General features: G+C 35.2%; 1 protein-coding gene across 1 annotated transcript; it reads right to left on the minus strand.

The window, feature by feature from the left end:
- Positions 1-17: 17 nt before the first annotated feature.
- Positions 18-11,364, minus strand: LOC126767928 (uncharacterized). Its single transcript, XM_050485729.1, has 4 exons — positions 10,355-11,364; positions 2,141-3,397; positions 571-706; positions 18-315 (listed from the first exon to the last, which is right to left on the minus strand). The coding sequence occupies exons 1-4, from the start codon at positions 10,817-10,819 to the stop codon at positions 179-181; spliced, it is 1,995 nt and encodes a 664-aa protein (XP_050341686.1). The 5' UTR covers positions 10,820-11,364; the 3' UTR covers positions 18-178.
- Positions 11,365-14,526: the final 3,162 nt, after the last annotated feature.

The following is a 14,526-nucleotide window of genomic DNA, read 5'->3' on the forward strand; positions in this document are numbered from 1 at the left end:
GTTGAACTAATTTTAAATACTGTTAAATATATTAAATTTATTCGGAGCTAGATAGAAAATTAAGTTACAACAATTAAGTTACTTATTATTCAATTTCACCACCATTGTTTCATAATCTCCAAATTGACTACATTTGATAAAAGTACGGCGTACTGTTGTTACTGTCGTCTGTTTGACATTACTGTATTCGTACATTCAAAGGATTTAAAATACGACCGGCCATTACAGCAATATCTAGGTCTCGGTCGATTACAAAAAATAGAAAGGGATGGTTTACAGATATCTGAATAGGTGACGTTTGCGGCCCGTAATTACCTAGAATACAAAAAAATAAATGACAATAACATGAAATTATAAATTTTTAACTGAAGAACAATAACAAAAACAATTTTTGTATCTCCTGTTGAAATATAAATATGTCCCATTTTAAAGCGTTTTATATCATGCTTTCAATTGATCATTTTGTCATATAGTACATATGTATATATATTTGTTTCTATATACATATATATATTTGTTTATATATACATATATATTCAAGAAGTGGTGAAAATTTTGAAATATACTTACGTTTTAACTGGTTTATTGGATGCGTACGTATATTAACGTTAATCGATTGTTCAATGTGTTTTACATAAATACCCTTCTCTTCTGTCATGGGACGAAAATCTGCACGATTTGGTTCAAATATATCACACACACCCATCTGAAATTGCAACAAAAAACCTGTCGTGTACCAGAATTTAAGACTGACCCAATGAGTAGTAAAATTATCGGATCTACCGAGCTTGTGGAACATTTCATACATTAAGGATGTTGCTTAAATCACACAAATTATATTTGTCAAATCAAAAGAAATTATAAAAATATAAAATGCCGTTCTATAGATCCTAAAGTACCTTTTCATATTTTATGCAGCTTTATAATCAAACGCAATAAACCACCTACATACGTAGTACAGATACTGAATCTTTAAACAAGCAAGGAAGAGCTAAGTAACGAGCATTTCATACTCTCGCAATTTGCAAGTCAATTCGCATATTTATGTGTTTATTTTTATATATAAAAAAGAAAATCTTCCAATTTCGATAAACGCATTAAAAAATCTCCCAGAAATGTTTTTACACGGTACATACTAACGTAATTCGTTCTTAGCAAGGCTGGTGGTTATAGCTTAAGTGGTTTGTGAGATATGTTTACTATCGGGTGATTTTTTAAGAGCTTGATAACTTTTTTTTAAAAAAAAACGCATAAAATTTGCAAAATCTCATCGGTTCTTTATTTGAAACGTTAGATTGGTTCATGACATTTACTTTTTGAAGATAATTTCATTTAAATGTTGACCGCGGCTGCGTCTTAGGTGGTCCATTCGGAAAGTCCAATTTTGGGCAACTTTTTCGAGCATTTCGGCCGGAACAGCCCGAATTTCTTAGCTTTGGAATAGTTGCAGGGTTATTTCTGTAGACTGATTCACCGTAACGTTGCGTCCAACAGCATCTTTGAAAAAATACGGTCCAATGATTCCACCAGCGTACAAACCACACCAAACAGTGCATTTTTCGGGATTGGGCAGTTCTTGAACGGCTTCTGGTTGCTCTTCACCCCAAACGCACTGTACGCATTCGTGTGGTTGGTTTAATGTCCAATAAAGTAAACTGAGTGCGAAACTTCGCATTAATTGTTTGCTCACTTGGTCGATTATGTAGACCATAAATCGGACGTAAAGCGCGAAACACATTTCGAACCGAACACTGATTTTGGTAATAAAATTCAATGATTTGCAAGCGTTGCTCGTTAGTAAGTCTATTCATGATGAAATGTCAAAGCATACTGAGCATCTTTCTCTTTGACACCATGATCTGTCAAATACTAATGCATGAAAATCCTAACCTCAAAAAAATCACCCGATATATACTACCAACCTTCTCATGGTGCCAAAGAACACGTGTACTTAGTTGCTTAATTTTTACTCAAGTTCTCGCTTAAATATAACCCTATATTTAGCTTGATTAATAATATAATGGTTACATTTTTAAACGCTTTCAGATACCCTATACTTAACTGGACACATTTAATATAATACTAAGTACAACGCTGCCACTATGTTTTTATTTATGTGTTATCGACTTAAGCAACTTACGTTTTGGAGGTCATTGGTTAGGAATATTATTCCGTGTAGTTTAAAGTCCGGAATTATCGCTTGAACCCATCTAGGTTTTAGTTGTTTTCTCATCAGTCGCAAAGATGGGCCCAAACCAAGCGAAGCCGTAGTTGATATTAAATCTACTGGAGAATCTGGCAGCAAAATTATCAAGTTATAATCCGGTGTGTCCAATTCTAGTTCAAGAGCGCTCATTTTTAAATCTTCAAAATACTTAAAATATAGCACTGCATTGTAGACCTTGAACGTAGTGTGAACTAGTTGTTGGTTCCCCAAGTAGAATACGTGGCTAATAACATCGGTATTGTAGCCATAATTACTTCTGGCATTGGCCACTTTCAAAAGTCGTGCATCCAAAGTTTCGACATCAAATTCACTAGTGTATTGTCCAAGTGAGGCAGACCCTGTTACTGGCTGAGTTATTGTATACAAATCATGGTGCAGCTGGTGCTGAGGGTTAAAGAGCGTCACGAAAAGATTTGTGTCAATCTCTTTAAAACCAGTTGAATGCCGCTTATGTCGACCACTTCGAGAACGCGCGTACTGTGGCAAGTAATTATGTTTCGGTGTTGAAATTGGCGATAGAGGAGCCAGCAGTTTTGAGCTTGGTGTATGTATTGGTTGCATCTTCTGTAACCGCTGAAATGGACTTGAGTTAAATTCAATGGGTGTCGGTGAAACGAACTCTGCCGCATCATCGCTGTTTTCAGTTATTGGTGCGGTAGTTACTGTTGTTGTGTCATCATTTGTTTCGGTGAGTTCACCAGTTGTTGCCGTTGTTGTTGGTGGTGTCACTGTGGTAACTTCTTCTGTGGTTAACATTTCTGTTGTTGCGGTAATTTTTTCTGTTGTTGGTTTATCTTCAGTTGTTGTTTTAGCAACAGTTTCGGTTTCAGTGGTTGCAATTGGAAGAGAAGTTGTTGTTTCCGGTTTTGTCGTGGTGACATTATTGTTTTCCTCTGTCGATATTTTTTCAGTATTGTTTTCCATTGTGGAGCTTGGAACAATTGTTGTGGAAGTTTTTGGGGCGCTTGCAGTTGTTGTCATTGTAATTTCATCCGTTGCATTCGACAAGGGTGTTGTAGAAGACGTCGAAGAGACAGTAGAGGATACCATATCCATTCCCAAATCATATCCATAAAATGTTAAAACCGTTTCATACCCATGAGTAATGGTTACATTATCTTTGTTGAGGCTTAGACCTTTGAGCGGGTTCTCCGAACCAAAAAAGTATGTCTAAAAGTATATTAGAAACACATGTACTAAGGTATATAATATAAGAACATGCATGTAAATATTATAGTGGTACGTTAACCTGCCTTTAATTAGCAATAATATAGTACCTTAATTAAGATTTGTGAATTTTTATATATATTAATTTTCAAAAAAGTTTTCGAATGAAAATATCACTAATGATTAACTAAAAATTCCCAGTTTTTTGTATTATTTGTGGTAACTATACTACACAATGTAAGAAATCTCACCTCGGAAATAGTATTTTTAGCAGTGAGTAGAAAGTTCTATCCAACATTTAGTGATATATAATTTCAGATAATCAGTGTGCATTTTGCCTTAGTATCGAACGCAATAAAAGCGAATTCTCCAGCGATTTGCGACAGTGAATGCAAACAGGAACTATCACTACGCAACTGAGTTCAATACGTTGTTGACCAGAGACAACACAACAGTCGGTTTGAACAATGTAGGGTCCGATTGGGCGTTGAGATCAAAGACTTTGCAGCCCATGCAATAAATATATATGTATGTATATATAAATATATATTTGAATGATATATGTCTTAGAATGAATGAATATATATCTGTGGAAATATGTTATAACATCTTAAGTCGAGTTAAGTCAAAATCGAGTTAAGGTCATATTCTGCTATGTCTTCTTACAATGCACATTTGGATCCAATCAGTTTTCAATTTCCACCATTTTAGAAAAAGTTGTCACGGTTTATTTTTTAACGTCCCTTCTTTTTGAATATATTTCATACGACATAACATCTTACGTAAACATAGTTTTTGAGATGCCGTATCGGTTGTTAAGAATTTTTTTATAACCTCTTATGTCAACATAAACTTAATATTTACTAGAAAATATTCAACAAATTTAATATAATAAGAAATGGTATGTCTACTTAAACCGTTATGTTAAAAATAGATTTTCAGAGTTTCATAACTTAAATGGATATAAGTGCTTATGATAAAATTAAAACTATCAAGGAGGCGAAATACATCGTATTAAAGTTGTTTTTGTGTGTGTTCATTCCGTTTCTTTTTCTACTTAAGCTGTTCAGTTGGTGAAATACTGTCGCGCTGTTAAGAGTATTTGCTTATTAAAATGGAAAGTGAAAATTTAGTTAGCTTATTAGACATAAGCAATGTGAGTAATGTCGATTTTTCTAGTGATGATCCGTTGTTGATCCAAATTTTGATATAAGTAATTGCACTGCTCGAAGCTCAGATTTAGAGAGCGAAGTTGTAAGTACTAAACGCGCGTGGAAAATATTCGTGCTCTAAAAGCTTTCTCGGGCAAGAGAGCAAGAAATTTTAGACTTCATTAAAAGCTTTCCATCACATGAGTCGCACTACACTCGCCGTGATACTTCCAAGCGTTATCTACCGAGTGATTTGTCGGTAGCTGAATTGTATCGCCTTTATAAAGATAAATACAACCATTCCGTGTCACTTTCAAAATTTGCTCAACTCTTTGGCACACTCGATTTAAAATTTAAAAAACCTAAAGTTGACACTTGCCACAAATGTGATTTGCTTCAATGTAAAATACAAGTTGCCAAGTCTGAGGAACTTGAATCTCTAAAAATAGAGCAAACTGAACATCTCAATATAGCACAACAAGCTTATGATGCTAAAAAAACCGATAAAGAAAAATCTCTAAATGATAATAAACTAAAAGTGTTTTGTTTCCATCTTCAACAGTGCCTTCCCACACCTCTGTTGAGAACTTCACTGTCATTCTACAAAAGGCCTTTATGGACCTTTAACCATACCATACATGACTGTGCAACAAATCAACCAATATGCTACATGTGGCATGAAGCAATAGCTAAAAGAGGTGGAAACGAAATAGCTTAATGCGTGTTTACTCATTTACTGCAATTAAATGCAAACGTAAATCATATAAGGGGTATTCGCTTGCTCTTGCAAGATTGCAGATTGCAAAAATACTATACCGAAATATACAAGGGCACGAGAGCACCCATTGCAGAATCTAGTGATATACGAATGGCTAATTCGGTCAATTTGTTGTGAATGACTATTAAGCATGGCTATTGTGAATTGGCGCACCTTCTGCATACATTTTTAACAAAAAAAACTGTAACAAATCTTTATAATTTAAATAGAAATTATAAAATCTATTTAAAACTTACCTTCCTCAACAATTTAACGACGTAATATGTCTTTATGTAAAATGACAGCTAAAACAGGGTTGCAATTATATTTTTGCGTGACATTGCACGCAAATATACATACGTTTTGGTCTGACATATTTTACAGCCATTGCAAATAATTTTCTGCGTGTGTTTGTTGTTGTGCCGGTGCACCAAGAGGAAATATATGCAATTCTTGCACCGTGCAAGGGTTTTGCAAGAGCAAGCGAATACCCCTATTGTTTTCTACAGTGATTGCTGCCCCGGCCAAAACAAAAACTCTTTAGTTGCAACAATGTTTGCTATTTCGATGCAACTAGAAAACAATTTAAGCATTATAGATCATAAATTCATGGTCCCTGGACACACACACATGGAGTGCGATAGTGACCACGCTGCTTAGAGCAAAAAAAAAAAATAAATAAATCTTCAATAAAAATCCTTCATCCCCGTGATTGGTACCAATTTATAAGAACAGTCGGAGTGAAGAAAAAATTTTTAGTTAACGAAATGGATCAATCAAATATACATATATGATTTTGCCTTCGCATCAAAAAGTGTACGAGTATTTACTTGGCGCAAAGTGGATGACAACGGTGATAAATTCAATTGGCATGACATTAAATGGTTCAGATTTATTAAGGAATACGGTAAAATATATTTTAAAACATCATTAAGTGAAGGTGATCCTTTCAAGTGCGTTAATATAACAAAGCGAGGAATTAATTCCGTCTAAATAAAATATTTAAAAAATTGTTATGTCGCACCAATAAAAATTAGCACCAAAAAGAAAAATGATCTTATGCTGCCGCTAGTGGATGAAATTTATAGAGGCTTCTCTATATGAACTTATCTTCAGAAGATAGATTTAACCGAAAACGATGAAAGCAATGATTAAATATAGTACAATCAAATATTTACAAGCTTGACTGAAAAACTTAAACATTGTTTTTTATTTTTTGGATTTTGTCCGAATGGACGAAAACACTCCAGCTCTGAAAGTATTCCGCCGGGGAAAGCAGAGGAAAAGGAAGACCTCCACTCCGTTGGAAGGACCATGTGGAGAAGGACCTGGCTTCGCTTGGAATATCCAATTGGCGCCACGTAGCGAAAAGAAGAAACGACTGGCGCGCTGTTGTTAACTCGGCTATAATCGCGTAAGCGGTGGCGGTATTAACCACAGAAATGTTTTCTCATTACACCAACTCAATGCCATATTGAATATTCACACTTTTTAATAATAATGGAAACACAACAAATTATAAGGTAAAAATATTAAATTTGTTTCTTTCCTTTTTTCATGGTGGAAGGCTGACTTTTCAGCAATGAAACACCGTTTTCAGTGCTTTTCGCTTACTATCTATAGTAGTCCGAAGTACCGTTAGAAAAAAAAAGTTTTTATAGAATTGCTAGAGTTACCATACAACTTTAAAATAACATGATTCGTTTTTTGAATGGAAATAAATTTTTTCAGTATTTCACAAAAATATTAGGGGTATTCTCTTGCTCTTGCAAGACCCGGTGCACGGTGCAAGAATTGCAGATTTACAACGGCACAACAACAAACACACGCAGAAAAATATTTGCAAGGGCTGTAAAATATGTCAGACCAAAACCTATGTATATTTGCGTGCAATGTTGTAGTTGCCATTTTACATAAAAGCATATTACGTCGTTAAATTGTTGAGGAAGATAAGTTTTAAATGGATTTTATTATTTCTATTTAAATTATAAAGATTTGTTACAGTTTTTTTGTTAAAAATGTATGCAGAAGGTACGCCAATTCACAATAGCCATGCTTAATAGTCATTCACAACAAATTGACCGAATTAGCCATTCGTATATCACTAGATTCTGCAATGGGTGCTCTCGTGCTCTTGTATATTTCGGTATAGTATTTTTGCAATCTGCAATCTTGCAAGAGCAAGAGAATACCCCTATTATGTCTTTACAGCAATAAAACAAAGTGTATGTATATTAAATAGTTATTTAGTTAACCACCATGCGTGGGTTTTGTTTCGGCTTCGAATGGAGTTCAATAAAAAAAAATTAACTTTGATGTTTGCTGGAACCGGGAACGGAATCCAGAACAATTAGACTGCTGGTACCACCTATAAGTACTAAGCCATAATGTATAGAGGTCATTTTTAATTACACTGTGGAATGAGAAATTCCAAGTCAGGGTGATGGTACTAGGTCAGTATAGAAAAACCCTCAAAGGGTTTGGCGTTCGTATGCGTCAGTTTTTTTTAATGACCTTTTAAATTTTTTCCTTATCTTGATGTTTTTTCGCTTAGTTGTAACATTTTGGCAAAAACGTAGTTTAACATAACTCGGTATGTCTCAACCCATAAAAAAAGGGGAAATTTCAGTACTGATTTTGTTTAAACATACGAGATGTACTTCAACCAAAATGTTATAGTGAACGAAAATTGGGTACCAAATATAGTGTGTAAAAGCTGCTACAACCGTCTAATGGATTGGAAAAATTGAAGACGTGAAAGTATGCCATTCGGTATCTCAATGACTTGGACTAATCCTGGCGAAGGTCACAATCTATTGAATTGCTATGCATGTCGAATAAAGGAGCCGCAAAAAGGATAAGAAAAAAATTTAAAAGGTCATAAAAAAAAAACTGACACATACGAACGCCAAACCCTTTGAGGGTTTTACTATACTGACCTAGTACCATCACCCTGACTTGGAATTTCTCACCCCCCAGATTAGCTGTTGTACTGTGTTATATTACTAATCAGTAGAATCAGTCTAAAATTATGCAACCATGTGAATAAACGAACAGGCGAAAAATATAATAATACGCAGGAGACAGTTTCTGCGCTGGGTTTGAAAATAAATTCTCAATTTTTTTATAATTTTATTTGCATACGCACTTACATACTTTTGTATATTTTCTAATGTCTTCGCTAACAGTTACCAATATTTTGTTTTGAATGTATAGTATAAGTATGTATGTGGATGTGAGCATATTGGGTTTTAAGCTTCAATTTCGAATGTTGATGCTTCTAATAGTTCATTGAACTGTTAATCTAATATCAAATTACGGTGCTCCAATGCCGCAATATTCGAAATAGCTCTACTTTACTTTGTTATTTGTTTCTATTTTTGCTTTATACGGGTTGTTGTTTTTATAAAGACAAAATTTCTTTGTCATTAAAAATACTTAGATCGTTATATTCGTTCGAATGTGAATTCTTATCGCTACATTATTTTCAAGTTCGAAATTTAAACGAATATATCTTATTCTTTATAATTTTATAGCTAACAATATCTTTTTAAGGATTTGTAATCTGCCATAATGCTAAATTGCCCGAAAATGTATCCAAATAATTGCGAATATAATCTAATTCGATACTCATATTTAGACTTAGATAGGTTACACTATACGACAAAAACGACTTTTTTGCTGGGTAAAAAAAATTCTAAGTTAGCCCCCAAAATCAAAAGATCTTGGCTTATTTCAAACAATTTTTATACTGTTGAAACATGTTGCTACAGAGTATTATAGTTTTGTTCACCTAAAGGTTGTTTAGCAAATATCTTTCCAACGGTGGATTTCCCTGAGCACAAAATCAACAGTATTTTCCCCCAAAAAGCAATGTCGTCACAGCAGCGGTATGTGCCACTTGCAGATCTTCTAAGGAACCGTAAGTTATAATCCAACTAGTTGAAATCATATAGATGGTAGTAGTAGTATTGTCTATGTATGTATCAGCTACAGTGAAGCGTGGACGGGTCCTCTAGTATGTACATGTATAAAATCAGGATGAATAGACAAGTTGAAATCCGAGTGACTGTCTGTCCGTCCGTCTATCTGTCTGCGCAAGCGATAACTTGAGTAGAAATTGAGATATCGTAATGAAACTTGTTACGCGTGTTCCTTGGCAAAAAAGAAAGACGGAGTTCGTAGAGTGCGTCATCGGACCATTGTCACGCCCACAAAACGCCTTTAAACGAAAATTTATAAAGTGCCTAAGTGCCTTAATTAAACACTAAATTAAGATATAAAACTGTAATTTGGCACAGAGGGTCGCAGTAGCAAGGGAACAATTGAACTAAAATTAAAAAAGAGGTTTAATGCACATATTTTCTAAACCACTTAAGATACAATAGTCAAAAATGGACGATGGGCGTGGTACCTCCCTCTTTTCGGTGAAAAGCCATATCTCAAGATCTACCTCGCCCGATATCGACCAACAACAAATTCCAATTGCTCACTTTTTATCGAAAATATTGGTCAATCTGTTTTGGAGGGAATATTTTTCTAATAATAGTATGTACATAGTACATACATATGTAAAAAATGGATTGAATCGGATCAATAATATCTCTGGCCTCAATATGTGTACATACGTAATAGAAAGATTTTTTAAAATATGTATATAAAGTTATCTTTCATTGAAACTGTCAAACAAATAATATTTTTGATTAAGTCATACAAGTAATACTGAAAATTTTTTGTGCACTTATCTTATTTAAAATATTTTAATTTATCTCTGGAAATATTCTTTATACATAGAAGATATTATTAAAGTTATAAGGCTATATATAAATATCTTCCCACTTTTATCTTGTTTCCTTCTATTTGATGCTGAGAATTTTTGTATTTTGCACTAATGTATCGCACAGATCTTTGGTTAGAGTTCTTGCCTACAGGTTCTAGTATGTAAGTAATGTTTGCACCAGCAGCTAATCTACTTTTACTAAGTATAATATTAAATAAATAACGATTCCTTTGCCGAGTTGCACCATTTTAATAATAAAAAGCTGTACTCACCCTTAATCTGCGATGAATGTCACGATAGCCTACACGAATGACATCCCGACCGTTTGGTAGCATCAAAACCTTGTGCAATTCCAGAGCACTCCGAGCTGCCGAACCCTCATAAAGGGCAATTAACACACTCATAAGTGCAGTGGGCGAAAATGCGAAGTTGTTTCTGTTGAGTATCGAGTGGTAATGAAGGATGCGGTAAGTGAGATCGTTGCTCAAATCGGCCATAAGTTCGGCTGGCGACAGCTGTCTGCCGTCGAAATTTCGCGACAGCTGCTCTGCTTGAGTCAGCGCTGGTGCTGGTGGGTCAATGGGCGGACGAGGGAAATAATTATTGCGAAAAGCATTATGATCGATCTGTATGAAATGTGCACTGCCCAAGAGTATCAACTGCAGTAGTGACAAAGCCAGGACCCCATTGCTCCACCATCTGCAGTTCGCTTGTGGCCGACGGCCAAAGACAAACATGCTTCAGCCGTTTTGTTCACTATTCCAATTAGTTTTTACACACACTGGACTGACAAAGTGGGACAAACCAAACGCAAAAAAGGTGTTTTTATGAGATAAACACTGATTGCAACCGTTCCACTGAAGCATGAATTCATGCTATTCGTTTCGATGAGCACTAACAAATTGCTGCCGAATGTTTCGCGTGCTTTTGAAGCATATTTAATTTCAAAATTTATAATTGTTTATTATTTGGTCGTGTTGCCCAGGCAAATCATTTTAATATTCTTTTGAAATGTGCTCCATAATTTCGTTAAAGTTTTTACCCAATTGTAAATTATGCACCAATTTAACTTAGAATTCAGCTGTTCGAAATAATTCACCATCAAGGCGACTTTTTACCGATTTAGTTATCAAAGTGTTAATTGCATTAATCACAAATGTATTACTCTTTTTGCATGTACGTGAGTTTGTAAAAACATTTAACCTTTATTTTCACTGTACTATGCTATCTAGATAAGCAGTATTTTGTAGCGCTTTCGAATTCGCCCGAACTGTCTTTTGTGCGTTGCACGATCGAACTGATCTAAGCGGTATCGAAAATGTTGCTAAAACGACGGTGGGTGCTGGTCACTGACGCCGTTACATTGTGTAACAAAATTGAATCATTTTGAAAAACGGAAACATTGAGCGCTTTTTTCATACTTGAGTCTTAGTCTGCTACAAGTCGAATACAGCGGCACACCTATTCTTAACGATTCCGTTACATAACTAATGCTGTGAGCAACGACCCTTGAATATACTTCAGATAACATAGAGGTTTGTTGTAGCAGTGATGTATTTGTTGGTTGTTTCTGTCTGTATTACAATTTATAAACAATTAAACAGACGTTTTGGCGTTAGATTGATGTGCTATTGGCCAATTCGGTGCGATCGCCGAGTTCCGTCTCATTTGTTTTAGGGTGGCCCAAAAGTGATCGCAAGCTTGCAGTTTTAAAATTCGAATTAGTGAGGGAATATAAACGCATCATAAATAGGAAGTGCTTTCATCTTTCAAATATTTTATATATTCAAATATTTTCTTAGAGAGTTGTAAAGGTTGTAAAAACGCCATAAAATTATCGTCAGTTTAACGTCAAGTCTCAGAATTCCCCATATTTCATTTACTTATCTCATATGAAGTCAACTTAATTTTGGCAGATTTAAATTGCCGATATTGGATCGTCGTGTTCGGAACTATCCAGGAAATACGTTATAAACAGATTATAATCTCAAACGAATGATAGCTTCGAAATCTTCCTTATACAAATCTTCTTCAAACCTAAGGTTCGTTGTCTTTATTATTGACAAAAAACATAGATTACCTTCGAGCATTAATATTTTAAGATGGAGTGTTTAGGACCGTACACTTGAACAAGGCGAAGGTTATAGTAAAGTACGTGTTTGGTATAAAGAGTGTTTGGTGACCGATTGCTCGATAAAAATGTTTAATCCAAGTTTAACTCTTTTTTAAAGAAATATTTTTGCAAAGACTTGAACCTCAAGACTTCTTCTTCACTGACGTAGAAACCGCTTACGCGGTTATAGCCGAGTTAACAACAGCGCGTCAGTCGTTTCTCATTTTCGCAAGGTGCCGCCAATTGGAGATTCCAAGCGAAGCCAGGTCCTTCTCCACGTGGTCCATCCAACAGGGTGGAGGTCTTCCTTTTCCTCTACTTCCACCGGCGGGTACTGCGTCGAATACTTTCAGATCTGGAGTGTTCTCGAACATTCGGACAACATGACTTAGCCAGCGTAGCCGCTGTCTTTTAATTCGCTGAACTATGCCAATGACGTCGTGTATCTCATACAGCTCATCGTTCCATCGAATGCGATATTCGATAATAATAAAGTTTTCAAAGGCTCTTTTGGTTCACCAAGTAATGGAAGTGAAACTTTACCACCGGAACAGCACATTCCAGCAGTTTCATCTTTCCATTTAAAAGCATCGCAGTACTGACATTTTTTATTCATTGAGCCAATAACAATCAATGGATGATTATGATATTCAATTGAAGGATCATATTGAAACCAAGTACCATTAAACACAGCCCAATCATTACGCATGGAATTTCGGCGGCGCGTGGTCTGTATGTCTGCATTATGAATTCTTCTCACCTGCTGTTCTGTTCTGGCGTTTCTATCGCTCTTCTAGTAGTCTGCAGTGCAGCTTCTCTAAACGAACTCGTGCCTGAAGAGGCGTTTCAGCTGCTCTCAAAACTCTGCTTGTTGTTGTCTTCTCAGCTCTGCGTGAGCCGAAGTTTCTTGATTTCGTGCAACTTTTGCGGCACGCGCCCGCGATGAAATTTTTGATATACCAGAATTCCGCTTCCGAGGCATTTTCTAAGAAAAGCAGAGTAATAATTAACATCAGCGAGTAAGATCTATAATAATAAAGTCTCTGCTAACCACAAAAATTACTGATTACCTCAAAAATTTGAATAGTTTTATAGCATGTAACGACAGAAGAAAATAATAATAAATATAGAAAAATTACAAACATTTGAAACTATGTACATATATTCAATTGGTTTGGATATTGTCGTCACCGCCGGTAATATAGTGGGACGGTATTACAGTATTCATGGTTGAAACTTCATTACTATAATGCTAGATGACGTTGAAGTAGCTAAATTTGACAATTTTTTGACGAACAATTTTTTTATCTTTCTTAAATTTTTTTTTAATATAAAGTACCCTATTTTACTTCTAATACCTTCAGGAGTACATATACTTATGTACAAAGTTTCATGATGATCGGTTAAGTAGTTTTTGCGTGAAAGCGTAACAAACAAACTTACATTCGCATTTACGAGTATAATATTATTATAGTAAGTATATGTATATAGTATAGTATGATAGTATGATGACAGCTAAATGCACGAAATTCTTGTGGATTACAAACTTGCATTAACATGGGTCAAATGCGCAAGTAAATGTAAATTAAGACCGCTAATGCATATTAGCGCTGTCGTCTGTCAGGGCTATTGTTGTTTAATTATTTGCAACCAAGTTCTATTGACGACTTTTTGAATTCTTACTTCTTAATCGAATCATTTCTTCTAAGGCTGCACTGTTACATAGAGTTTTAGCTGTCAACCTTGATCAGTCAAGTTCTACAATTCGAATACTACCCAAAGATCTGCCACGACTAAGTGCTACATAAGCTTTTTCAGCAACTATACAACCTTGCATCTTATGAACGGTCGACGCCTAATTCAATATTATTGGCAACATTCGTCATTCAGCAATTCCTTAGTTGTATTTTGCTGGAAATTGACTGACGGGATATCTTCCACATATATGTATGTACATACGTACTTGGTCCCTGCGAAATTTTTGCAGGATAATTTCTGTAACGAAGCCCATGTTACCATTCATTAAACTTTTTGGCACGTCAATTTTCGACCTTAACGTCACTTTTGCTCCAACGAATATTTTCAAAACATTAGTATGTTGCATACTTTTAAGCGCATATTTTTAGTAAGCTGCTAAAGTAATCGCCTTCTTACAGTGTCACTCAAATATTCTAAGTTTCAGTACCACTGAAGATGTTACAAACAAATAAGCAAACATACATGTGAAACTATCAAAAGCGTATGAAAAAAGGATAAGCATTCTGATCAAGCTTTCTGCACTAGGTTTACATCAGACGGAAGAAGCTTAGACTTAAGATCCTCAGTCATATC

Source organism: Bactrocera neohumeralis, chromosome 2, assembly GCF_024586455.1.
Source record: "Bactrocera neohumeralis isolate Rockhampton chromosome 2, APGP_CSIRO_Bneo_wtdbg2-racon-allhic-juicebox.fasta_v2, whole genome shotgun sequence".
NCBI lineage: Eukaryota > Metazoa > Arthropoda > Insecta > Diptera > Tephritidae > Bactrocera > Bactrocera neohumeralis.

Coding starts and splice junctions, on each gene's coding strand:
- LOC126767928 (XM_050485729.1), bottom strand. CDS start 10,819: ATGTTTGTCTTTGGCCGTCGGCCACAAGCGAACTGCAGATGGTGGAGC. Junction 707..2,140: donor TAACCAATGACCTCCAAAAC/GTAAGTTGCTTA, acceptor TTGCAATTTCAG/ATGGGTGTGTGTGATATATT. Junction 316..570: donor TCCAATAAACCAGTTAAAAC/GTAAGTATATTT, acceptor TTTGTATTCTAG/GTAATTACGGGCCGCAAACG.